This window comes from Amphibalanus amphitrite, unplaced genomic scaffold (assembly GCF_019059575.1).
Source record: "Amphibalanus amphitrite isolate SeventyFive unplaced genomic scaffold, NRLGWU_Aamphi_draft 000011F_arrow, whole genome shotgun sequence".
In the NCBI taxonomy this organism is placed as follows: domain Eukaryota; kingdom Metazoa; phylum Arthropoda; class Thecostraca; order Balanomorpha; family Balanidae; genus Amphibalanus; species Amphibalanus amphitrite.
Window position 1 is genome coordinate 802,133 of NW_024881507.1, and position 26,152 is coordinate 828,284.

Here is a 26,152-nt window from a genome sequence, read left to right on the forward strand (position 1 = left end):
ATTGTTGGAGAAAGTACGGGCAGCACCGCCACTAGGTTCAGAATGGTGGCACGAGAACATATAACTGATGCGTGTCGAACAAGTACAAAGTCTCGGGCGGACGGGCCGCGGGGGTGGGCTCGACGCGTCCTGACAGTCACCTGTCGGTTTGGGGGTGCACTAGCCGGGGCGCCGGCGGCTCCGGGGAACCGGCGCCGGCCCTGTTCATTGTTGACGTGTCGGATCCTCGGTAGCGCAGAGTTGTTTTGGGACAGTATTGCTGATTGCTAGCCTATTTATATATGATTTGCCCGGTGCTGTGCGCGTTGTCCGCTGGGCATGCGTCACATATGTATGCAATGCGGCGCTGGTGTGCCGGCTATCGACGTTACGCTGTAGTCATCTCCGTGCTGTGTGCGTACAGTGCTTTACGGGGCCGCTGTGGGGCGGGGCGGCCGCTGCAATAGGGATGATACCGCCGCCCGCCCGCAGGCCGCTGGGCTTTTCTCTCTGTGTGCGTGTAGAGGCGCCGTGCCAGTGACGGGGGTAGTGGGGGCCAGACAGCGGAGGCCATAGAGCTCCGCGCACCCGATACTTGTTCCTCAACGAGAACAAAGCCACCGTTTTATCAGAGACCATTGCTGGGTCCAGTTGTTCAAGTGGTTTGACGGTTAGATTTGCAGGAATATTTACATGACATGACGGCGTGTGGCCGGTGGTATGGTGGACCATCTTTCAGTGGCGCCCCGCGCTGGCTGGAGCGGCGGACGCTCCCCTGTGCCCCCAGGATCAGTCCCTAGTCAGGACTCGTCGGATTCCACAGTTGTGCTGATCCCGGGCGTCCGTTGTGAGTCCGCTCGGCCGGCCGTCGACCGCGGTTCGGCGGCGAGTCGGCAGATATGGTAGCTTTACCGGGCGGCAGGCATGCTGCCCCGCCCCCACCCCCGCACCCGCCGCGGATAGCCAGTGCCGCCTGTGTGTGGACAGGGGCGGCGGGTCTGTAGGGCAGGCAGGCCGCAGCCGAATTTCTACACGGGGATGGTCAATGTGCTGTGATTTGGAGATGTCTACCTGTGCCCTGTTTTCAATCATTCCCTTCTTGATCAGGTAATTCGCTGTTGTGCGGCTTTTCCTTGTATGTGTCAATAAAGACCAAAGCCATATGCTACTGTTTAACTGGGTGGGCATTCAACAACACAAGCGTGAAATATGAGTGCCGTTTTCATTGCAAGGAATACGGCAGTCGCCATCTAGCTAGGACGATCGCCAACAGCGGTGCTTGGTGCAGCCCATTCGCAATCAGTCACTTTCAATCTTGTTCACTTCATATGATGTTATCCTCAGAACACGACAGCTGGGCTTATCACACGAGTTCGCGATTCGTAAATATCACTGTTGACGCTTGTTCGCAGAACTGTCGCTGACAGAAGCAAACTGCGTTTCAACGCTCAATCAGTCGACACCTCAGGATGGCAATCGATTGGCTGAGCTGCAGCCTCGTCATCCCGACGGGTCCGGCGGCCAGCCTACCCGTAGAGCTGCAGTTTTGTCACTATCAGCACCCGCACGGTCTGGTCGAAGGCGATGCAGGCGCACAGGCCGCGCTTGTCCGGCGACCAGTCGAGCGCCGAGACGGGCTGCGACGAGACGATGCCACCCTGCAGCTGCGTCAGCGTGCCCATCACGCCGAAATCGCCGCCGGCGTCCCGGTCACGACGCTTGGCCGGGTACGTGTACTGCCACAGGTTCAGAGAGCCGCTGCCGCCGCACGTCATGAAGATGTCGCGGTTCTGGGGCAGGTGGCGCACGCACCAGACGGTCGACTTGTGCGCCCGCTCGCGGAGACACGTGAGGCCTCGCTCGGGGTGTTGTGTGCGGCCATCGAACACAAGGACGCCCGACTCGAGCGTGGTGGCCACAATCTTGTTCATCTCGATGTCGCGCCGGTCGAACTGGACGCAGCAGACGCCGTTCTTGACGTTTGTCTCCCAGCGCACCTTCATGGCGCGCAGGTCAAAGAGCTTGATGTCGCCGTTGTCGTAGCCGGCGCAGACGCAGCGCTCCTCGGTGTTGTAGCTGTTGCCGAACGCCACCGTCCAGCAGTCCCTGCGCGGCTCGCCCTCGGCTGGCTCCATCACCGCCACCGGCACCTCCTGTCGCACGTCCCAGACTTTGACGCTGCCGTCCCTGCCGCCAGTGACCAGTTCCGGGGCGCCCTGCTGCCTTCCGGCACCGCCCACACCGTCCAGCGAGTTGATCATCTGTTGATGCGCCCGAACAGAAAACACAGGTTTACTGAGGTGTTCAAGGTCCCAAGTCTGAAGAGAGCCTTCTGCATCGCCAGTAGCGAGATGCCGGTCGGCTAGACTAGAGCCGCCGAATGTGCCACATTTGAGATCGTGTGGCTTCTCGAGATCTGAGATGGTTTCAAGCTTGTCTAATCCCAATTCAAATATCTGAAGCGTACCTTTAGCTCTTGTTGAAGAGCCGAGTGTAACGAACTTTGCAGAGCTGGGGATCCAAAGAACGTCGAAAAGCGTGTGATTCAACGATTTCTCCAGATGGGTAATGATTTGAGGCTTATCCATCGTGGTGCCGTGACGATTCTTGCAAGGTGCAAAAGCACAGCAAACGGCGCGAAATCTATCCTGAACACCAAGCCACAAAATATATTGTCTTGCTGCCGAAAAGGCTGCCGACACAGTGCAACAAATGATTAGAACCTGCTGGCAGCGGCCAAGGCCCTAAATACAGCGGCAATCTCACCAGACTTCACCTCTCGGGCAAAGTCATGCATTACATCGATACGGTTGCCATAGCAACGTCGCTCGCCTTATTTCTTTTGGCTGTTGTTAATTGATCAAAATAGCTTTCACTCAGTATATGATGTGAACAAATTACAGGTATTGCACCTCTCAGTTAACTTTTTATCTTAGACCCTTTGTTTTGCTTCAATTTTAGGTTCGAATTGCTTATTAGACATCACTTTCTAAACATATAATATTTTGTGGTGGTATTCTAATAGATTTATCGTCAGTAATGACGCGAGAGTGACAAATCGAGAATTGCGTATGCGGTATGCACTGTATTGGCGGCGAGGAGGGAGGATTGCATCGACTGCATATCGATTATTTTGTTTTTTGCATATGTGTGGAGCTCCTAGGAAGGTAATTATTTGAATATATCTTCAAAAATAATTCATAACAAGTTCGATAGGATTTTTGGCTGAGTGGACAAAAGGAGTGAATGTTTATGTCTGTTACTTCATAGGTAATGTCTAAAATTCAAGCCTGCTCATGTTAGTCATGCTTGTGCTGGCGATGGGGATCGGGATGTTGATGTGGTGTTTAAAAATTCGTTGTAAAATGCCATTCAGGTGTTTTTCCATTTTCCAATATTATGGTGTGTTTTTCCTTTTGTGTTTTTTCTGTATTTGGACAGTTCTCCGGGCACTAAAGGCGGGCGTAAACGTTCCACGCGAGAACACTGAATGTCATTTTGGTATTCATGTTTGTTTTATTTTTTAACAGGTAGTTGAATATGGATCATCATCACCATCAAGGAGTGAAGGGCTATGAGATCAAAGACCTTCTTAATACTGTAAGTACCTAGCCATGTTTGAACTATTGTATGTCTGCATAATATTTTAAACCATGACAAACAAGATATAAAGCTATTGGCGTCATATGGCCATGCTTAGATAAATTTTTCACTGGAAATAAAATATGATAATGCCCTTAATTATGACTTGCATGTATTGTTGTAATAGTAGTTTTTAATGTGTGTAAGGGACAATACCTATAAAATGTAATTCTGTTAATACATTTTATGTTTGTTACAGGAAATAACCTAGGTCCTTTATTTCAGAGTTTAGACCTAAGCAAATTCACTGAAGAGGAGAAATGGAGGTAAGCATTTAACAGCTGCGATTTTGACTTTATATTTATCTGGTGACAACCACTCTTCAACTGTATTAAAAATGTTTCTAGATACGCTTCAATAATAATTGGGGGAATGATTCTTTAGGTATATATCAGCATGCCTTCTTCAAGCTTATGCCAATACAGAAGTCTGAATATTTCTCAATCTCATTCAATAAAATCTGAAACAATGTTTAAAAGGGAAGTCATCACATACATTCATAACATTGTGATGCTGTCCTCAGGATCGAGCACATCCGTATGCACGAGAAGCACAAGGGCCACGAGGCGATGCACGCCGAGATGGTGCTGGTGCTGATCACTGCCCTGCTGCTGGGCCAGGTGGTGCTGGTGTTTTGGCGCAAACACCACCCACGCTCCTACCAGGTCGGTGACGGAAGGGAGGGGTGGGTTAGGACGAGGGCGTCAGAATACTGTAGGGTAGATACGTGTGTGAACATCGGTCATTGATCAATTTTTCCAGCTGTTGAGTTACCATTGTTGTGTGCAAGCATGTAAACATGTCCAGTAAGATTCATTTGATTTTGAAATGTGCCTTTTTACGATGAAATGAACCCATTTTATTCTCTTCAGAAGTGGAAGCGGCTGTTCTAGTCTAACATGCGTGGTGTTTTCATCATCACACTGATCTTTGCCGGTGTTTCAGATCGTGACGCTGATCGGTATGTGGGTGATACCGTTCGTAAATACTCTGATACCGTTTTTTCAGATCGTGACGCTGATCGGTATGTGGGTGATACCGTTCGTGCTCTGCATCCGTAACCGCTGGTGGAGGTTCATCTTCTTCTGGCTGCTCTACACCTGTATAACGCTCATGATCGGCTTCAAGGCCATGAAGAAACCGCTAGATGGAACCACTCCTCGGTACGGTCTGCTCGGCTTATTCTTGTCAGATTGTGCTTCTTTTGATAATTTTATTGTGTGTGTGTCAACGCGTTGAATGTGATGATATAGATTACAGTGAACGCTCGCGTTAACTCCTTTTTAATTGTTTTCTGCGGCATGCTATATTTTCTCTTCTGCGATTTGCTGTCTTTCCCTTGGGCTTTACGTCCGCGGCCGACTTGTTCCACACCGTATCTTCAATTTTCGCTTTCCGTCGGCAGGCTGGTGTACAAGTGGTTCCTGCTGCTGTACAAGGTCAGCTACGGCCTGGGCATCGTCGGCTACACCATCATGATGGCCACGTTCCTCGGCTTCAACCTCATGTTCCATGTGAAGCCGCACGTCTGGATGGACGTGGGCATCATGTTTCTGTTCTACGGCCTCTACTATGGCGTGCTGGGCCGCGACTGCGCGGAAATCTGCGCAGACAAGATGGCCGCTCACATTGGGGTGAGTCGCCGACGGAGTGGGCCGGACAGCGGTCGGCTGAGGCCGGCCGGTGCTCAGCCCAGCCGAGTGTTTAGCGGTTGTGGGAAACGTTTAGACAAGGCTACCATGTGTTGTGCATTCTGAACAAAATAGGCCAGCATGCTTGGTCGTATATCGAAATCTGAGATGTTGTTTCGATCACAGCCGCTGCTCGCCCGAAAAAGCTAGCATGTCAAGGATGATAGTTGAAGTTTTTCATTAAAGGTAGTGTGCCACCTTTGAAAGATTTCCCGTTTTATTTTTCCTAGGATAAGAAGCTTCTGTTTTTACCTAATATCGCAAAAAAAAAATCAAAAATGGGCCTGGAATAGTGCTTTTTTCGCCTAAAAGTTTATCGGTTTTTAGATATGTATAACAACTGTAGTGGGCTCACCTGCAAACAGGCGTCGGGCAACAATCGCGAATGCGGCGCACTTGTGACAATAAGCAAAGGTCATTATAGTGTTACGACCATACGACGTACGGGAATGAGTTATCAGCTGTCTAATCGTAGACAACACAATGTCGAGCCTTAAACTGTAAGCCTGTATTGGTATTGTTTCTTAAATTTGGCTGTCGAACATTAATTTGTGGTTTGAAATATGATTTTATGTAAAATAATTGATATGAAACAGCCGTCTCTTAAGTTATGACCCCATTACACCACACGCAAGTGGCAGAAATGACAATGATCAGCTGACGCATTTTTCTTGGCCGAAGTCAGAGCGCGCGGCCCGACGCACCACGCGTATTTGGAAATTCCGACCTCGACGAGCATCAGAAGCCACCTAACAGGCGTGTTCGAAACCGCAGGAGATGATGATGAACGGGTTTATCGAAACTTGATTGGATGAGCCTATCGGTAATAGCGATTTTAGTGTGTGCATTTATTGTTCATAGTGGTGTGAAATGTGGTTGGGGTACGACCGACAACCCGTCGGGGCGAATTTCGCACTGGGGTACTCAAAATTTGAAGAATTTAAGACGTTTCCATAAGTTTTGAAGGTATGGATAAGTTCTAAAAATCCGGTTCTCCTTATCCGGGTCATTAACTCCATATGGTCCAAGAAAGCTGGCACACTACCTTTAACCCGCGCCCCGTAGGGGGGGGGGGGCCGAAACGGCCCCTCCCTGTCCTTTTCGGTCGATATCTCCTAAACGGCTGGAGATATCGCCACCAAACTTTCAGGACCTCTCCGGGCATCAATTTTACACATTGTGACCAAAAATTTTTCCAGAGGCTATGATAGGTTGGCCACAAATGACGTCAGAGTGACGTCATGTTCTGTCATTTTCGACCGAAAAAAGACCTTCGCGAGAAGACCTGTCAGGACTACAGCTTTGAAGATACAGAAAAATGATCAAGACACAAAAGGTGTAGAATTGACAGGGCTACAAAACTGCTATCTCGAATTTTTGAAATTTTTGAGTTTTGACCCCCAAAAATCAAAAAAGCATTTTTTTGGATATATTCGCCAAAAAATCCAAAAAGTTTTTTGAGTTTCGAAAAAACCGGAATATATGTGATAGTGCCTACCGTCTTCTATCCACATACCAAATTTCAGATCGATACCTCGTTTTTTGGCCAAGTTATAGCGAAAAAACTGTTCAAAAATGATGACGTCAAATTTTCAAACTCAATTTTTGGCAATTCTAGAACTCGTAGAGCAAAACGAAGACCACCATTAGACTCCCCGTGACGAGCTGCATCGAATCGATACCCATTTTATGCAAAAATATCAACTTTGAAATTTGACCTAATTTGACCTGACCTTGACCTGACCTTCACCAAAACGTGACCTAGGCTGGCCCCAAAGGCTGCCTAACCCACATAATCGCATTTGTCATGTAAAATGGACCATAAAACATGTATCACACGACACATTCATATTGTGACCCCCGGTGACCTGACCTCGCTGTGACCTGACCTGGTATCAGTGACCTCAGATAGCAAAGTATGTGTTTGACGAACAATGTACCATCGATGGTTTTCAATAAATTACCAATTTACTCGCTTTCACAGCACATTTCTTGAATTGCCTGTGAACGGTGAAAATCTGACCTTTGACCTGACCTGTGACGTCATCGGTTTGACCTAGGTCAATGAAATTTGGTCACAAGGTAGTTCCCGGGTGGGGCTATCGAACGCCGTTTGAATTTTGAAAATCGGCCGGTAACTTTCCGAGATCTTAGGGGGGGGCCGAAACGGCCCCCCCCCCCCCCTACGGGTGGTAGGGTCCGCCGAAGGCCCTACGGGGCGCGGGTTAAACTTTAAACGTCCTGCATATGTGGTCAACAGCTGCTTTAAATGTCGTGGCTGTTAAATGTTAATTTAGCTAAGCACTGCACCTTTGCAGCGATTGGACCCAAGTTGAACTGAATGCACCCAAACGTACACACCACTATCAGTGCAATGTGCAAAGTACAGCGTGCAGATGACGCCGCTCTCGATAGCGAGTCTGAACAGACCACGGCACACTGGCCGTAGGAACTTTGATCGAACACTTTCGAACACTGCACTACATGCCCAAAATGGACATTGGAGTGCATCATATTTATGCGTCGACCATATTATGACACATAAGTGTACGAGACGTTTCACATATTAGAGCTGACAGTTGATTAATAACTGACGGCTGCGTTTGCGTTTGTTTTCAGTACTACAAGCCGGACGGTATGCCGACACGCAGCCTGGACCCGGACGTGTGTGCCGTCTGCGGTAACAAGCTGCTGGTACTCAACAACGACCAGGCGGTGCTCGAGAAGACCTACCGCCTCACCTGTCAGCACGTGTGAGTGACATGTACAGGAATTATAGAACCAGAGGAAGAGTAAACTGAGCTGTGTTCGTTCTGAACTTAATTGGTGAAGGAAGTCGGATCGGTTAAATTTTCATGATATAGATTCAGATTGGGATATCGGCATTGGGCGTTCTTCATTTGTCTAAGTCCGTGTCACAATATAAAATCTACTAAATACACCGCTCGCCGACTACGATCGCTAACAGCTTTGTCTTCCGCCTTCAGCTTCCACGAGTTCTGCATCCGGGGCTGGTGTATCGTGGGCAAGAAGCAGATCTGCCCCTACTGCAAGGAGAAGGTGGACCTGAAGCGGATGCTGGCCAACCCGTGGGAGAAGCCGCACGTTCTGTACGGCCAGCTGCTCGACTGGATCCGCTGGCTGGTGGCCTGGCAGCCCATCATCATCATGGGCGTGCAGGGCGTCAACTACCTGCTCGGGCTCGAGTGAGCCGGGCGGTGGGGGTAGGTGATTATACGGGGCGGCTGCAGGGTGCAGGCCCCGCTGGACTCAAATTGGAGCCGGGTGCACGCTCTGCCTGTGGTCTACTTAGTCGTCGAGAGGCTGGAGCTTGGGTCGGGCATTGGTCGCCAGGCGATGGACTGTGACTGGGGCTGACCCGTTCTACGAGGCAGCCGGCTAGTGCGGCCAGTCCGTTGTGGCAGCGCCACGGTCCGAACTCTACTCTGCGCACAGTGACCTGCCGACCATCCAAAGACCTGCTGACCTGTCCTTGACCTGGACCGGGTCAGGTCGAGACGTGCCGGTCTTTGCTGCTTCAGGAGGTAGGTCGGGACCGGGGCTGGCTCGGGGAAGGCAGCAGTAGGCAGTGATTGCTATCTGGTGGGGCAGATGGAGCCACGTTTGAAGCGCTGGATCTCGGTAGGTCGTCGATTTCCCCAGCCCGTGTCGCCGATCTCCGAGGAAAGACCGGGGGTGCGAGACCCAGAGGTCAGCAGCGCTTGTACTGCACGATGTCAGTAATAGTCGAATGTCCAGTGTACGCGAGCTACGAATGTTGGTAGGGACGGGGTGTATTCCGCCGCGGCGTTTACCTATTTATATTATCGGTGCAATGAATGATGGGAATCTTTCGGGGTGTGAGTCGCAAATATCCCGCAATAAATCCCCTGGTGTGAGTGAAGTTCTAGGTAATTTGTGAGCGATGAGCATCACTTGTCTTTGGGACACGTTGCTCCTCAAGGTCATGTAAGTTATCTCACTCCATGGACCGTACTCAGGGTCAGTCCATGTGCTAATCGATTTGGATCCGCTAATAATCGGCATGCTCTCGTGGAGCTCCCGTCGTACGCTTGGCGCACTCTGCCACCACGCACGCTCTTATGACGGAGTTCCCACAGCCCGTCCCGCACCGAGTGATTCCGCACGATCGGCCTGCCGTGTCTGTCGGCCACGGTAGACCTCGAACGAAGCACAGGGCGTCTATATGTCACCTTAAATGTTTGTGGGGAATTCATTGGTCAACCGTCGCCATTTGTGGTCGTTTCAGTATGTCCAGCTCGTTTCGTCTCTGATGAGACTTTTGCTTATTGCTGTGATGTGGCTCCATATGACAAAACCGCTGTGGGATGGTGATCATGATGGCAGTATTTATCTTGGTTTTAATATGATGCGCTTGTTACATGAAATTACAGCGTTGGGGGCTGGGTTCCCTTTTTATTGGGGCGCTGATACGTGTGAGTGTTCGTAAGTACCATTTTTGTGTGCGTGCTGTCCTGTTCGTAAGCGACCGCTACAAAAGGGACGTATCGCAGAGAGCAGCTTACGTTTTAATCGTGGTCATGAATACCGAATTATTCAGTAAACATTTCCGCGCAATTTTGTCGGGCCGCTGATTAATTAAACAATACAAGGCACTCGAACTTCGGACTTGGCTTTGGCTGCACCATTAGTGAGGCAAGTTCCGTGAAGAAATCATAGTTGCGGCACTCGGCGCTAGAGGCACTACATGCGCGAAATGCCTACAGCTCCTACATAATCACAAGACTAAATGAGACGAGATGACAAAAGGAGCTTGCAAAATCGTTGTCCAAATCCACTGACCAGCGAGTCCCGCTGGGCGCTGCATGAAGTTTATTGCTCCTCTCCAAGTTTTCTCCTTGAACACCGGTTTGCTCAGAATACTGGCGGTATGTGGACGGCCACGGAGCTGAAGTCGCCGATGTTCACCTTGTGAATGTTGAGCGGCGGCCCGAGCGACAGGTGGCGGGTCCGTGAGGCCAGTTTGGGCAGTGACAGCGGTGACGGCTCCGTGTCCCCGTGCTCGGAGGGCTCCGGCGGCTGGCTGGCCTGGCGGCGCCGGCGGCCCGCCCCGGTCACCGCCACGGCCGGCTCCGCAGCGCCGAACCGGGCGGCGGCGCGGCCCCGAGAGGCGAGCAGCTGGCGGACGTGCGGCCGCAGCCCGGCCGAGCGCGGCGACATCACGCTCCGCCGGCCGGCCTGGCGCGACCACCACACCTGGGCGTCCTGCCGGACCCGCTCCAGCTCCCGCAGGTCACGGACGGTGTCGGTGTGGTAGGTGCCGCCGGAGCCGCTGCCGGCCCGACTGGGGGCGCCGCTGCCGCTGCTAAAGATCACCCCCTGCACGATCCCACCTCCGCCGACCGAGCTGCCGCCGCCGTCACTGTCACTGAGCGCCGTCTCGTACACAATACCGCCCGTGAGACCGCCGGTGAATGTCCCGTACCGGCCGGCGCCGCTCCTGCCGCCGTGGCCGTGGCTGCGCTCCATCTGCTGCTGGATGACGCGGATCGCCTCCCGGGAGACGCTGTCGGTGGCGGCCTGCAGTCGACCCACGGCCTCCTGCTCGGCCCTCCGCGCCCGCTCGGCCTCCCCGGGCCCGCGCGGCCCGCCGCTGCCCGGTATCGGCGACAGACGTGAGCCGTCCCTCCATCCGGGCGGCCCGGGAGCGGCGGCGGCGGCCGGCGCGTGCAGCTGCACCACCGTAGGGATCCAGCGCGGCCGGTCGTCGGCCGGCGCGGCCAGCGGGCTCGCCAGGCTGGCCTGCAGGCTGGAGACGCTGCCCTGGCTAGCGGCGCTGCTGTCCGCGCCGACACCGACACCGATGGACGGGAACCAGGTGCGGTGGCGCGGAGAGGGAGTGACCGACCCGGCGCGGGGAGAGCCCGTTTCTGGGCTCCCCCGGCCCGCCCGTCCCGGCCGGCCGCGCCGCTCCGCCGGCCCCTGCGCGGCGGCACGGTCCCGGCGCCGGCGCCGCTGCCGCCCGCACTCTGTGCAAGAACAGTCGGCCAGGTGCGGCACCTGCATGTGCATCGGGACCGTGGTCGGCGTCAGGACGGCGGGTACCGGCAATGGCAGGTCGCGCCGCCGGCCGGCCAGCTGCCGCTCGGAGCGGGTGGCCGCCTTGGGCCGCCGCGACCGTCGCCGGCCCGCCTGCGCCTCGCACGGCCGGCCGCCGACCGCCAGTGGAGGCCCCACCTTGTCCAGCATGCCCATGTCGATGGCGTCGTTGATGACTGCTCGGTTCGCACGTTGGATGAAGTCGACCTGAGGAAAGAGTTGGAGCGGTGTCAAAATAGACGAGACAGTCAAGCTCACTGCGAGACCACCCCTTATCGGCACAACGCTCTAGTAGCTTTAGCCACAACCTATCAGCATTTGCTCCTCTGTAATGCTATATGTGTCGAGCTACAAAAACTCACATTTTTGACGATGACTGCAATGAAGACGCCCGAGGACGTGGGAGTTTGCGGCAGGACCAGGAACGGGATGGCGATATCCTCCTCTGGAATGTTGACCAGCTGTCGGAACTCGTACAGCTTGTCCGGCGGCGTCTGTTCAAAAAGATGAAACGGGCACCAACCGATCATATCAACTGATCTGTGAGCCATTTCACACAGGCTCGCAGCACACAGTTGTAGCCATAAGACGGGCGCAGCTGAGCTACTGATGCGCGTCTCCAGGGTAGACTGACCCCGTCCCCTAGGGTATCACCTCCCTCTAGGTCTCTTTCCCTGTCCCTGGGTCAACTCAGCTCACCCCTTAGAGTACCTCGCCTCCCCGCGGGTTACTGACCTCGATCTCCAGTTTGCCGTGCTCTCGCGCCTCCTGCCAGCGCCGTCGCTGTTCCTCGTTCACTTCATCCACCACACCGAACACCACCTCCTCGTTCTCGGCTCGGTTCGACGAGTGGGTGGCGTATACGACCACACGGACATCTGGCGGCGAGAACAGCAACTACTAGTACCATCGCCGGGCTCTTGATAGCCGATCGGACGGATACGAGCCTTCCGCGTAGGCATTGCACGGGCAGACCCATGCATCGGAACTGTCGGCTCAGCTAGCCCCTTGGCTAGCCCTACCATCCACCGTCGCTCGTCTCAGCAACTATGACATAAGAGCCGCTATGCTTTGCCGCTATGCTTTGTCACGATGGAAGCCCGGGCCGATCGGATCGAAAACCAAATCAGATCGCACACGGTCGAATCCAGAGCATCGGTCGTCGGACGACAAACGTCGGAGCAATTGTTATTACTTATTTGTTTTGTGCTATGTGCACTGCGCATGCTTATCATCGCACCGAACGATAATGCCTGAAAGTATTTAGGTTTTCTCAGATATGACCGACCGTTTCGTTTCGCCATGATTCCTTACAATCCACTCTCCGCTCTCCGTTTGTAATTTTGCATCACCGATTACCTACTTCCGCGCTACCACCCCAGTTCCGCTCCTAATGCCACCGGCACGTGTGACAGTGGTGTGATGTGACCGGCGGCAGCTCTGTGGATGTGGGCCCTGGCGTCATCCCCACATCCACTGTCCTCTCGCCGCCAGCGCCGTCACTATACCGCCCCAGCTCGTAACCCGCCGGGTTAAGTGCTGTCCAGTGATGAGAAGGCGCCGGATGGGGCGGCCGTCTCCCGTTCGCCCGAGGCCATATCCCGGGAGCAATCGTGCCGCCGGCCGCCGCCAGGCAGCCGTCAGTGGCTCCTAGTAACGCAGCGGCGACCCAGTGGCTGTTGACCTCAGACGGGCGGTCGTGCGCCGGGCGGGACGCCGGACTGGGTGCCGTATCATCCGCTGGGATGGACATCAGACGACACCGAGCGACAGCCGACACCGTGACTGTCATACCAGGTCAGTCCGTTGCCGGGGGAAGAGGTTTCCCGGCTACACGGCTATGACGCAATAGTCGCACAGAAGCCGGTGTTATATCCAGAGCTTGAGTAATTGAGTGTACGGTTGACGTGCGTTGCCTGGACATGACAGGTAATGTATATGAAGTGCAATTTGAAGTGTAACTAAGGGCGCCGTGTCTCGGACTCTGTTCACTCACTCGGCGGTCAGGGCGCAGTGGGCTCTCAGCTCTGGGTAATCTGAGGTCGCCGTCCACTCTGTACACTATACAGTCTGCAAGGGCGCAGTGGGCTCTGGGTAATCTGAAGGCGCCGTGGGCTCTGGGCAATCTGAGGGCGCCGCGTACTCTATGCGCTATACAGTTGAGGGCGCCGTGTGTCACTCAGTTGACAGTTCACTCACTGGGCAGTCGGAGGGCGCGCAGCAGTGTCTCGTTCTGACTGGTAACCAGTGCCGAGACCCGCTGGGGCAGTGCTGACTTGGTCGGGTCCATCGACAGCTCCCTCAGCAGAGCTATGTCTGAAATGGCGACAGAGCACATTCAATGGTGACATGCTTAGATACACTTTTTCACAGATGCACACGTACTCGTGACCTAACACTCATTTTAGACGGTGCGTGTAGGTCAAATTGGTAGGTATTCGATATTTTTTCCAAACTAATTAAAAAATGACTTGCCTATAAAAAACGTTAACATACTTACATACACGTTTTTAACGGGTACGGGTCTCTAATATCAAAAGTAAATGCTAGAATCGCATTTCAACCGGATACATTTTATACTTCGTGGTTATTGTTCAGCGAAAGTGTAAAACCCGCTTCATTGTTATTCGATCGCAGTGTGGAGTGTGCGCCCCGCGCGCAGTAAAACCGGCAGCTCTGGTGCGGCGGAGGCGTTCTCCCCTACCCTCCCCGTCGGGACCCATCCGCGACAGTCCCGGCGTGATTTGGTGTGCCGTCGCGTGAGAAGTGTATTTGTGTTGTTACTTGTTATCGATTGTTGTGTTTATTATTACGTCGCGTACCACGGGGCTGTGATGCTTGTGTGCCTTGTATCGCGTTGGCGGGCGCTCCGCCGGCCGCTGCCCGCGCTCGCTGTAGCGCCGGCCAATCAGAGGGCCGGGCCGGGCGGCTAGCCCCAGGCGCCGGCCGAACTGACCTGGGGTCGGGACTCGGAGCGGCAGTCAGTCGGCTCTCGATCTCTGCGCGGTACGTGCCCGTCCGGACACGTGCTCTCTGAGCTCGGGCGTCGCTCCGGCGATTTGAGGCCGTCCCAATAAGCTAATACTGGTGGTTCGCCCTTATGGACGACCTTTGATGCCAGTATCCCCCCGAAAATCCAACACGTTTTGTCTCCTTTCTGGGTATGGTTTCGACCGTTCGGCCGAACCTACTCATGAAATTATCTTAATCTTTCACCCCTCTTATATTCACTCTTGAGTCTTGATATAAGCTAAGCTCCAGTTTAACTCCGGCCATAGCGCCGTTTCACCTCAGGGTTAAACACACGACAGTACAGTAGGTCTATTAAAAAAGTCCCCAGCACCAGTGGGCGCTGCCTCCGCTGAGCCGAACCCCCGTCTGCCTGTCCCATATCGCGCCGGGCTCAGGTCAGATAGGGTCAGCGGGACCGCTCGGTCCGGCCCGCGGGCGGTGGACGGGCGGCCGGTAACCCTTTCCGCCAGCCAGCTGTAGAATCCAACAAACGGGACGGCCGCCGCTCAGCGCAGCGAAACCGGTGTTGAAGAATGGCAGTAGATGTTCATAGCCACAATGATTATGAGAGTCATTGCAGTCATTGTTAGCCCGTGCCCCACAGGAATGCCTATGCACGCCCTGTTGGAGGGAAAATGGGGATTGAGCATCATTCTTATAACTCAGCTTTGGGCATTTAAGTGGCATTCGAAGTAGCGTCAAAAGTAGCAAAAAGAAGAAGAAATACACTTCAGCCAATTTTAGATCGGGTCAGAGCCAGAGGTCATGTCACCAGAGGTCATCGGTGGTAAAATTTTGCTTGGACAGGGTGCGTTGCGCGCACCGGTGCATTGGGTTTCCAGTTTCCATGGAGACATCAACAGACTCGGGAGCTCGCAACGCTAGCGTGGAGCCGAATTCATATCAACCGCCGCAACAATGCAGCAGCGCAGCGCAGCGTGCTGCAACGCGGGGCCGTGAAACACCGCCCAGGGCTATCCATGTGTCAGGGCAATCCAACCCACGTGATGGGCTCGGCCCCGGCGGAGCATGAGGTCCAGGACTCCCGCCCAGGCCCCCTGTCTCCCCCTAATTCCTGTCATCCTTCCCACTCTGAAATCGACCGAGCCTAACCTAACACAACAATCAGCTCGTTTACCGCAATGTCTGAATAATATTGTCAGATTTAATAAAGGCGAACGGCTTAGCACGTAAATAACAGCAACTGCCACCATCGGTATTATGAGAAAACCAATTGCTTTTCCACAAACACTTAAAAGTTGTTAGGTTAAAACTTGCTTGAAATTAATTTTACCAGCCTCGTGTTCCTCTTATCAAACAACGCTTCGAATGAATCAAAAGTTGATCTTTAAAGGTCATTTGAAAAATGTGGCCTATGTTCAAAGACATGACCTGACCAGAAATGGTCATGATGCATAGCAGGATATTAGATTCGTATCGTGGAACTTTACAAACACTTTAGATGATTTCATAACTTAAGCATGTCTATCAAAAATAATTAAGACATGGCTCATATATAAGCTGGGTGTGTGATCATGCTTACTAGTATGTTTAACGCAACTGATAATGTTCTGTTGGCCACAATTTCTATATTTAATTTATTCTCCCGGATTTCATATTTTTATTAATGACACCTTGACGATGTCGAGGAAAAAACGCTTAGGAGATTTAACAGCCTGAGATACATTCAGTATAAGGAAGGGTCAAGGGTGCTAGATCCCTTCCGTCCTCGCTATCCTCAGGAAAAAACAATCCGCATCGCCCCTAGTCTTCATGCTTCCCTCTCTGGACTGGAGGTCACCCCACCAGCCAACCTGTAGTTGATGTCGGATCCATTCCAGGACACATAATCCTCTTCGGGTGACCGTTTGGGAGACGGCTGGACCGTCCCGACAGGGCAATCGTCCCACGGGAACAGTCTCGCTTCCGCAGATCACTGTCGCTGGCTCGCACAACCCAACTACTACACCAGAGCATAGTTATGTCATAGCTCTGCAAGGGCCTTTTCAGACCGAAAGAGTGTTTATTATGCGTTCCGTCCAAAAAAGCGCAGTTCAATTTTCTCCCATTGACTTGAGCGATCTCAAAATTGACCCGGCCTTTCTGTCAACAACGTCAAACTTGCAAAGTAAACGTTTCAAATACATATAGTGTTGCCCATTGAAATCGCTGAAAGTTCTAAAGCGATCGGTTAGTCGGTGTATTTAGATATGATGAGCACGGGAACTTTCCTTGAGGTAAGGTCACTTGACGTGACCTGGTGTTATGACCTTGAATTGAAAGACTTGGGCGGGAAAAATGGGTTATTTGAAATCTGAACATGCTAGATTTTAACAATAATTTCAAACACTATCCCGGCCAAATAGTGAGTGAGAAGGGAGCGATCCCCCAACCCCATGTTTAGCTCCTATAATTGAGCTAGCTGCTAGAGCCTCGAAGAAAAAAAAACGAGCGCTTGCTTCGTTACGTGACGCAGCGACTGGTACCCCATTTTAAAATATCAGTGACCTCTTAGGGCAGGTCAAGGGCCCCAAGGTATTCGATCGGATTTTGGTAAATAACTTCGCAAAAATGGTTGCATTATCGTCATTTCGATACAATCGTGTTTTCTGTTCTCAGACGCGTCGATTTATATGCTTTTTTGTTTAGGTGAAGCAATTTAGAATGTTTACCTGAGGTCAATGTCATGTTAGGGCAACACAGGTCACGAAGCTGTTGAAAGGAGGACATGTTGCATAACATTTGATTCGGCAAGTCTTGCAAAGTCCAAAGATGGCTGTCCCGACTGGCTAGCTCATTTTGATCGGGAGTTATTGACGAAGCACTCCTATCACCCTAGTGACGTCATAAATGACGTCACGCAAGGTGAACAATGCAAAAGTGAAGCATTAGACCTTGCCAAGAATGTATGAAGTCACGATTTGAAGTGCTTGAGGTGTAACTTTAGATCATTTCCGACGCCAAATTAACAGTTTCCATATTTCTCCATTATGCTTGACACTAAGTGCATTGCGGATTTGCATCATCTTATAACCGACAACCGTGCAGAGGTTTACTTAACCCTCGCCGGACCTATTGGTTTTCTACATACGCACCGGCCGAGGGGGGGGGGGCGGGTACGACCCCACCCTCGCCGTTTCGCCCCAGGTGGAGCTAGCGCGTCGCAGAAAAAACGAGCGTGTGCGCCGTTACGAGACACAGAGATTGGTACCCGATTTTAAGGTCCTAGGTCAACCGGTGACCTCTGAGGTCAGGTCAAGTGCCCCAAGGTACGGTTCAGTTTTTGGTGAATAACTTCGCAAAAACGGCCGCAGAGCCGCTATTTTGGCAGCATCGTGTTCGCCTTGCTCAGGCGCGTCGAATGCTATACTTTTTGTCCGGGTCAGGTTAACTTGGGGTGTTGACCTCAGGTCAAGGTCAGGTCAGCACCCTCAGGTCACGAAGTTGGTCGAAAGAGGTCATGTCGCATATCATTCGATTCGGCAGGTCTTCCTGAGTCCATTGGTGGCTTTCCCGACTCGCTAGCTCAATTTGATCAAGAGTTATTGACGAAAAACTAATATGACCTTGATGACGTCATAAATGACGTCACGCAAGGTCAACATTGCAAAAGTGACGCATCTAACCTTGCAAGGAGTGCATTAAATCACGATTCTGTGTGCTTGAGGTAGTTAGAGATCGTTCCCGGCGCCAGAATAGCAGTTTTCATTTTTCCCTTTGACTTATAAATGGTGAGGTCACGAAAATGACCTGACCTCATATGACCTTTAGGAAAAATCCGAGATATACAAGTTGTGAGATTCATAATGGATACTAGATCCTGCAAGTTTCACTTCTCTGTGACATCTCCTCTAGCAGTGAGGGCGTTGCGAAGTTGCGACATCTGAAGACCGTGCAGAGGCCCACTTATGACGCCATAGGTCAGTGACCTGACCTGACCCAAAAATGCGTTTGGTGTCAAAAGATCCGGCTTGAATCAAAGGTCAGGTATGCCAAGTTTCAGCTTTCTATCGCCAGCGTGTTCGGAGCTATCGCGAAAAAAAACTATTGGGGGCGGCACCGTCCCCCCCCCTCGGCCGGCGAGGGTGAAGACGCCATGGTTAAGTGACCTGACCTGAAAACGTGGTTGATGTCAAATGATCCGGCGTGAATCAAATGCAAGGCATATGAAATGCCAGCCTTCTATCAACAGTGTGCTTTGAGCTACCGCAAAAAAAAAAAAATACATGGTGGCGGCATTCACCCCTTCTTCTCGGCCGGCGAGGGTTAAACCTCGCTTCGAATTATTGCAGATAATGATGCGACCGAAAACGAAGCATTTATCTGTGTCTAGAACGGCCGCTGACTTGTTGGACAAGACCCCCAATCTTGATTTGCTAGATGGGAATAAAATGCTGGGTATGTGATACATATATACCCCTCGATTTCCTCTCGCGCTATGTCTATTTTAATCATTACTGTCGCTTTTTTTATCAGAAATGATGTCGCCGCTAAACGGGTTGTTTTGTTTGCTTGCGTGCGTTGAATGGTCATTACGGATTATTGAAGGGTTATGATAAAATAGGAATGGGGCGAGGGAGGATATGCACTGCGTCTGCGGGTGTTTAATTTAGATCACAAAGGCATCATTTCCGGCATAGTGCAGTCACTATCTTCCCCCTCCTCTGCACTGCGGCATCTCTGCGCCCCTCACACGGCATCCTCACTCCACGGCCGGCCGCCGCCAACTGACCCACTCGCCGGGCGCCGCGACCTGACCCGTGTCGCTGCCGCGGCCTGCGCAATAGAGTCGGGGCTGGAATCCGGGGGTTCGGCCGGCCGGCCGCCTCTGGAGCGGGGGACTTTTTTTGTAGACCTACTGTACAATCGCACACATCAGCGGGATGCGCTCATGTTCGACGGCTCGATGCGTCTGACTCGTTCTTGGATTCGTGTTTGTCTCTGCTGGCAAGTGTCTAACCAGCTCATGTCTTGTTCTTGATTTGTCTTGATTTTCGGCACGCATGAGTAAGGCTTGTGCGGAGGTTTCTCCGACAAGGCTTTTGACAATACATTTAAGACGTGCCAAGTACAGCTTTGACCTGGCGGTCGCGGTGATCAGTCGGCTAGTCCATTCTCTCAAATGATACAGTCCACTTAAAGCTCTCCACACCCACTTCGACTGCACGTCCCCCGCCACAGTAGGGTGCCAACGCGGGCCACTCTCTGTGGACAGCGGCAGGGCCGCTCCAAGTTTCGACGTGCAGGGCGACCTTTCAACATCAACACGGGGTAGCGGCCACGACACGCAGCACCACCCACGATTTGTTGTAGAATGATGACCTTATGACGACGCGAACGAGTGCCTACAGTGAGAAGAATTACGGCCGATGGATAGCCAGACAACACTGCAATAAGCTATAACTTCCGAATAAGGTAGGTATACTCGATATGACTTTATTTCACAAACTACATTAATGTCGCTTGATACCTTGGTACCTATGAATCAATGCATAATAACTGCCTTGAAAACGTGAACAGAAGCACCATACCCTGATTCTCGTCGAATGCAATCGTCTGAGGCTAACACTGACCAATCAAGATAGCCATGGTTTATTGGCGAGCAACCATAGCCTTCTCTTTGGAGCGCCGCCTGCTTGCGCGTTTGCTCCGTCAGAATAAAACGATAAAGTGTTCTCGATTTCCATATAAAAGTTGTTAGCTAGTAGAAAAGGGCTAACCACTCGGCCATCATCGACCTGACCTTAAAAGTTTGATTTCATTTAAGGTTAAGACCTCCATAAGGTTAAGACCTCCATACTCATAGGTCTTACAAAATACAGTTGTAACAATGTTACATGTAAGACCTTGCCAGTTTAGGTACCTATGTATAACACACTAGAGACGTTATAACGAATTCGTAGATATCTTGCGCTCGGTAGGTATTGAACCCTTTTCCCCGAAAAAATGTTATTATTGTGCATAATTTAGTCGATCTGAGCAATATTCGAGGAATCTTGCTGAACCAGCCTGACCAGGCCTTCCGCTCCTATTCACTTCCCTTCCCATTCACCTCCACTCCCTTCCCTCTCCCCTCCCCTCTCACCTCCGCCCTCCTCCATCACCCAGTCGACGGGGTCGGCCAGCGCGGTGTGTGTCGTCACCGGGGTGACCAGCACGGCCATCACGTCCCGGAGCTCGGCGGCGCGGCCGTGCGTCTCCAGTCCTCCGGACATGACCCGGGCGTCGGCCACCCCCAGCTCCTGCAGCTGACGCTCCACCACCGCCTTCCTGCGGCGTCAGAGCGACGGGCAACTAAGGACCGAGGCTGACGGACGAGCTAAGGTCTGCCTGCCTGACAAAGCCTGGACTGTATGCTTTGCCGCTTTGTAGCTGATTGTCAATATTGAATTTACAGACGGGTTATGAACGCACGAACCTTAAATGCATATTTTTCAATCCTCAAGTTTGAAAAAAACCTTTGATTGCATTTATTCTGTCTGATGTATCTCAGCTTGCACCGATAAGCTACTTAGCTGCCTGGCAGACGGGCGTAGCACGGCGGCGCGCCAGCGGGTAGATACTGTCCCGCAATACAGCCATGTCGTGCGGTACAGCCTACCTTTCAGGCAATTTCCATTCTCTGCCAGTAGCGTGCACTGCACTGCTGTTAGCGGGCGATTCAAAACATCAGAGACATTTCCAACATATATTTTGTACAATAATGTTGCATATAAAGTATACGTTACAATTTAATTAATGCAATTTATTTTTGCTAATATAAGGAAGCAATAATAATAAAAATATTCACCTGTCCTAGTTCCTTCAAACCTTCACGTCCTACTTAATGTAAAAACTAAAAAGCACATGGCGACTCAGCACTCTCAACATTGTTAAAGACACGTTTTTTTTTACTTTTTACTTTTTACGCTGTCTACATAATTAGCCACAACTCCACTTGAGTAGTTACCAGCGTTCCTCTTTACGGCTACTTGGAATAAATGAAGGTATCATTCAAGCGCAGCACAGTCGTAAAGGAATCGACGACCTCCCGATCAGAAGGTCAAGTCCCTGACCCAGTTCAGAGGGCGGAGGAGCAGCCGCTGCTGTTTATTTCAGTCGGTGAATGACGCCAAAATGGCCATTCAAGGTGTCTGGAGCGCTGCGTCATGCAGTAATGGGCGGAAATTCGGACAGCCCAGTCGACCTGATGAATGCTGTAAAGCCGCGACATAGTACTGTTTTACGGGCCCGTTTCTAACATACAGGCTCTTCTGGCGGCTATTGAAACGACAACAATCCCCATTTATGACCTACTGGGTTGCGAGAAAATGGTAAAATAGTCTACTTCGGAATCTGAATGTCACTTCGGTAATCGCAGCTATCGAATCATTAGGATAGAAGAGCAATAAACCAGTCTTTAGAACGTTTCTATTTTTCGTAGCTTGAACGTTCAGTTCAATGGAAGAGGCCATCAACTGACCACTCATTGCCAGGGCTAATGCGGTTCTTGGAATCGAATAACGTGCCCCTTTTTATAATCAACTTACGGAAATGGTTGTGGACTGTGGTGCACTGCAGCTGTTCGGAGGCTGATACATTCGATTGTCTTTTTATGGAAATACGTGTTAACACAAAGGGACACATGCTTCAGTTTCGCAACCGGTCCCAGTGCTTCAGTAGCCTATTAAAAGTTCGACACCAGCTGGACACTCTCATCATTGCCTGCGTCCCTGCGAGTCTGTAGGCTTCTGGTCCTCTCCGGCTGCCAGATTGCCTCGCCCTGCCACCGAGATACTCTTCATCCCAGCAGGAGGCCTCTGACAATCTCGCAAAGTAGCGCCGCGAGACGGCCACGGAACGGATCAGCAAAGTTTCCCGGCCGGCCGTCAGCCCGCCTGATGAGGCTGTGGACGGAGCGGTCCGTCATCCGCGCGCCGGCGGCACACCCGGTCCCTGACGGGCCGCCGCCGCAGATGACAGAGTTCGACCGACACGTGTCACTTGTGACAGGCCGCCAGAGGTCACAGGAGGCGGGATGACGACGAAAATGCAGTACGTAACAATTGGTTTGGAATGCAAATTTTATATCAGTTGTTAGTGTAAAGCATTTTCAACACTTGTTGTTCGCTGGCTTTATATGCCAGGGACAGCCCATAGAGAGAGCATGGACATTGGACAAAGTGTGGTTGAAATTGTTATCACAAACCACTTACGAGCTCCAGCATGCTAAGCAGATCCTCAGAAGCCCAGTCGTGAAGGTTACGCCCGCAAACTTCGTGGTGGATGGTTACTGGTTAGCAAACTTGAATTGCATGCATCAACTTTTAACTATACGTATACGTCAAGGTCCGCCCTCGCTTTTGATCCAGTGACACACCGACAAAAGCGTCGTAATATCCCACGCTCAGTCCCGGACGTCAATATCTCAAACAGTATCACACGTTAGTATCTTCTAATATCCTGTCTTTGACCCGTCTCTCTTTTTACCCGTCTCCCGTCCCTCCGTTTCACCGGTCTCTCCGTGTCTCCTGTCTCCCCATTTCACCTGTCTCCGGACATGGCTAGCATAGCAGGCGGCTGATGTTGCCCCGCGTCTCCCGTCTCCCCGTCTCACCTGTCTCCGGACATGGCCAGCAATCGGCTGATGCTGCTCCCGTCTCCCCGTCTCTCCCGTCTCCTCGTCTCACCTGTCTCCGGACATGGCCAGCAGTCGGCTGATGTTGCCCCGCGTCTCCCGTCTTCCCCGGTCTCTCGTCTCACCTGTCTCCGGACATGGCCAGCAGGCGGCTGATGTTGTCCCGGTCGGGCAGCAGCGACAGCAGGTGCGCCAGCGACCTGCCGCTCCCGGCTCCCACCTGGAGCACGGAGCCGCGCAGCTCCGGCTCCCGCTGACGCAGACGGCGCAGCTCCTGCGCGGTCGCGTACGCCGGCAGGCAGCACGCCTTCTCCTATACAGACAGACACACAAAGAAACTTAGAAACGAGGATTATTATGCATTGCAACTTCATTTCCAGTTGGTCATTTGCTTGATAGATGTAAGTCAGATGGAAAAGAGAAATGCTCGTAATTCGTATCTGAATTGTAATCTGCATTAGCGCCTTTTTGTTTTGTCGGTCAGCCTTCAACGCTTGGACCGATATGTATTTGTAGGCTAATGCACTTATCTGCTCATGTAGTTTATCAAATTCATTACCTGCAGAATGATCCAGTGTTTCTTGAATGTCGCCGTCTTCTCCAGCGTCTTCTTCCAGCCGGACTCGAAGACGAGCAGATCAGGAAAATCATCATCGTAATGAAAGCTGCTCTCTGTCAGTCCGGGCTGCAGGATTTTCAGCGTCGAGCCGAGACTGTCCAAGATCTGCTGCGAACTGGAACGATCGATACGGTCTGAGTAGCGCTGCTGGTCATGGCGCTCGGATGACGAGCTGGCGCCGACAGCCCCGTCCGGCGCCCACACACGGAGCCGCGCGCTGAAGGCCGTCGCTCTCGACGTGAGAAGACGCGGTGAAAGCGGGCGGGGATGACGGCGGTGCATTAGGTAACCGATGGCTTGATCGACTATCGGCGTGAACTGGAGCCAGCCGTGTCGGGCTGTCGGCTCGTATTACAGAGCGGGCCTCGAGGCGCGCTGGGAGGTCGATTATCATGTCAGAGTGCGATGAGGAGATTTGAGCCTGCTCCGTGACCACCCACGACTTTGTCGGCCCAGCCCCCGCCGCCGGCGCCGAGTGTGGGCGCCGACACCCAGCGTCAGGGACACGGCACGGTCAGAGGTTACGGCAGCCGGAGCCGACTGAGCGATCGACCTCAGAGCATATCACACATTCGATCGCGTACAATTTGGCGCTAAAACCTTACGCTTCCCTTACTTTTTGAAAACAGTGCCCAATCGCATCACATTTTATGAGAAAAGATTGTAAGGGAATATTGTTATACATATTTATGTGTTATGTGGAAAACAGTAAACTGTCTCGGCCTCCCACCTGGCCTTGTTGCAGTTGATCCAGGCGTGCACGGGCCGGTGGCGGGCCGGCTCGGGCGGGTGCACCTCCGCCGGCAGCAGCGTCTGCAGCGTCGGCGCGTCGTGCAGGATGCGGATCCTGGCCAGGGCAGCCGACAGGCGGGTGCGCAGGTGGAACAGCGCCTCCTCGAGCTGACAGTGGCGCGGGTGCTGTCGGTCTGAGGGCAGCGCCTGACGCCGCTGGAACCGCCGGTCCTGGTAGTCGTACAGAATGACCGAGGCCAGACTCAGCTCGTCCTGAAACTGCAGCGGCGCAAAGCACGGAGGGTTAGTCGAGATAAACGGTGAAGAACTTAAAATATAAGCCGGGAGCGGTCACCGTGAGGCGTGAGCGAATATTACGACTGCATGCACGAACATAATCGACATGAGCGAGAGCGTAATGAGGCAAACATGTCTCATCACTGAACTTCTCTTTCATTAGATGCAATATGTATTCCGGAGTGACCTTTTGACGCGTTTTGTGTACAGATGCCGGGTTGGAATGTTATGTAACTCACCTCGGGATACTTGACGACAAAGCCCACGTCGTCCAAAGTCTGGCGGAGAACTTCCTCATCTGTGGAGAGAAATATGGACCACTAATTCTGACTGTCCTCCGCTGAACATGAAACTCATGACATTTTACGTGAGACATGACCCAAGACCTATAAAGCTTACATTTCATGGCGGCGTAAGCCAACTCAAAGGCGAGCTTCTTCTCTTCATTGCAGCTAAATTCGATGTTTTCAACAAATAAATTGCACTTGCTGCCAGGCTGGTATTCGTGTAGTCTATCAAAGATTTCGGCCGCTTTTCTGTAGAGCTGGATGCCGTAGTGGCAGGGAAATCGAAACAGGCCGTCATAGAATGTGCGCAGCGGCACCCGCTCGGCCAGCTGAAGGGTGATCAGGGAGGTGGCTGACAGTCTGGTGAGGTCGTGCGGCAGACGAGACGTCAGCGACACTGACGACGTGAGACGCACGCTGCCCGGAGTGCCGGGACGAGCGGGCATCACCATCATCGGAGATGGGAAAAAGATCTCGCCCTCCGACAGCGGAAGGCGGGGGACGACCGTGGCGTTCTCCATGTCGCTTCGATTGAGAACGTGAATTATATCCACTAAGTTATTTCTTCCGAAAACTCATTTATGGTAGGGTCCGCCATCCGAAATCAATGGATGATAGTTTTACTTGATAGGTCACAGTTCTGTTAGATAAAATCAAACAAAACACAACAAAATCAATGGACCAAAGAAAATTGAGTCGCATTACAAGGCCAGTCATAAATCTCCGCTGCGCCAATATTGGCTGCCGCTGTAAGCCAGGGATCACAAATCTCGTGCCCCAGTGCATTAGGAACCGTCATCCAATTAACACAGCCACGTGTAATCCTTGCCGTCTTTTACGCAGCTCACCTGTGCTTAGATGGCCTTACTCCGACCGCCCTACACCCACCGGTCACATTGGCCGTCGTGCGAAACGGTGTCAGAGCGCCTCGGGGGTTCGACCGCCGACTGACGCGACCCACATTGGCCCCAGGACAACATTGCTTTTCCATCGCCGCGCTCTGATTGGATTAGCGGATATTGCTGTACGCATTACCAGCCGTCATACAGCCCAGTTCGCTGCAGTGCCGCCTGATACGGCGCTGACCCAGAAACATAGAAACCAGAAAGGGTAATATCGCCTCCCGGGAAAAACAATAGACGCGCTAATGCATGTGACCGGCTGATGCAACAGTCCTTTTCCAATAACATTTATA

General features: G+C 52.2%; 4 protein-coding genes across 8 annotated transcripts in view; 2 read left to right on the forward strand and 2 right to left on the reverse strand.

The window, feature by feature from the left end:
* Positions 1-1,142, forward strand: part of LOC122381899 (1-phosphatidylinositol 4,5-bisphosphate phosphodiesterase classes I and II-like) — a 58,775-nt gene extending 57,633 nt beyond the window's left edge. For all 4 annotated transcript variants that reach the window (XM_043366669.1, XM_043366687.1, XM_043366678.1 and 1 more), the window contains exon 27: positions 1-1,142. The gene's annotated coding sequence lies outside the window, so the exon portion shown is untranslated.
* Positions 1,096-2,944, reverse strand: LOC122381938 (dynein axonemal assembly factor 10-like). The gene has a single exon (XM_043366729.1). The coding sequence runs from the start codon at positions 2,565-2,567 to the stop codon at positions 1,506-1,508; it is 1,062 nt and encodes a 353-aa protein (XP_043222664.1). The 5' UTR covers positions 2,568-2,944; the 3' UTR covers positions 1,096-1,505.
* On the forward strand, positions 2,838-9,960 carry LOC122381924 (RING finger protein 121-like). Of its 2 annotated transcripts, none has more exons than XM_043366712.1 (8): positions 2,838-3,146; positions 3,510-3,579; positions 3,847-3,887; positions 4,145-4,286; positions 4,630-4,784; positions 5,027-5,255; positions 7,932-8,065; positions 8,300-9,960. In XM_043366712.1, the coding sequence occupies exons 2-8, from the start codon at positions 3,520-3,522 to the stop codon at positions 8,520-8,522; spliced, it is 984 nt and encodes a 327-aa protein (XP_043222647.1). In that variant the 5' UTR covers positions 2,838-3,146; positions 3,510-3,519; the 3' UTR covers positions 8,523-9,960. The 2 variants fall into 2 exon arrangements, with proteins under 2 accessions (XP_043222647.1, XP_043222655.1); XM_043366720.1 differs by having other exon boundaries at positions 2,866-3,146; positions 3,854-3,887.
* LOC122381915 lies at positions 9,827-25,691 on the reverse strand. Its single transcript, XM_043366703.1, has 11 exons — positions 25,070-25,691; positions 24,910-24,968; positions 24,372-24,652; positions 23,582-23,756; positions 23,148-23,335; positions 20,491-20,675; positions 13,593-13,709; positions 12,129-12,271; positions 11,756-11,887; positions 10,053-11,600; positions 9,827-10,008 (listed from the first exon to the last, which is right to left on the reverse strand). The coding sequence occupies exons 1-10, from the start codon at positions 25,476-25,478 to the stop codon at positions 10,209-10,211; spliced, it is 3,081 nt and encodes a 1,026-aa protein (XP_043222638.1). The 5' UTR covers positions 25,479-25,691; the 3' UTR covers positions 9,827-10,008; positions 10,053-10,208.
* Positions 25,692-26,152: the final 461 nt, after the last annotated feature.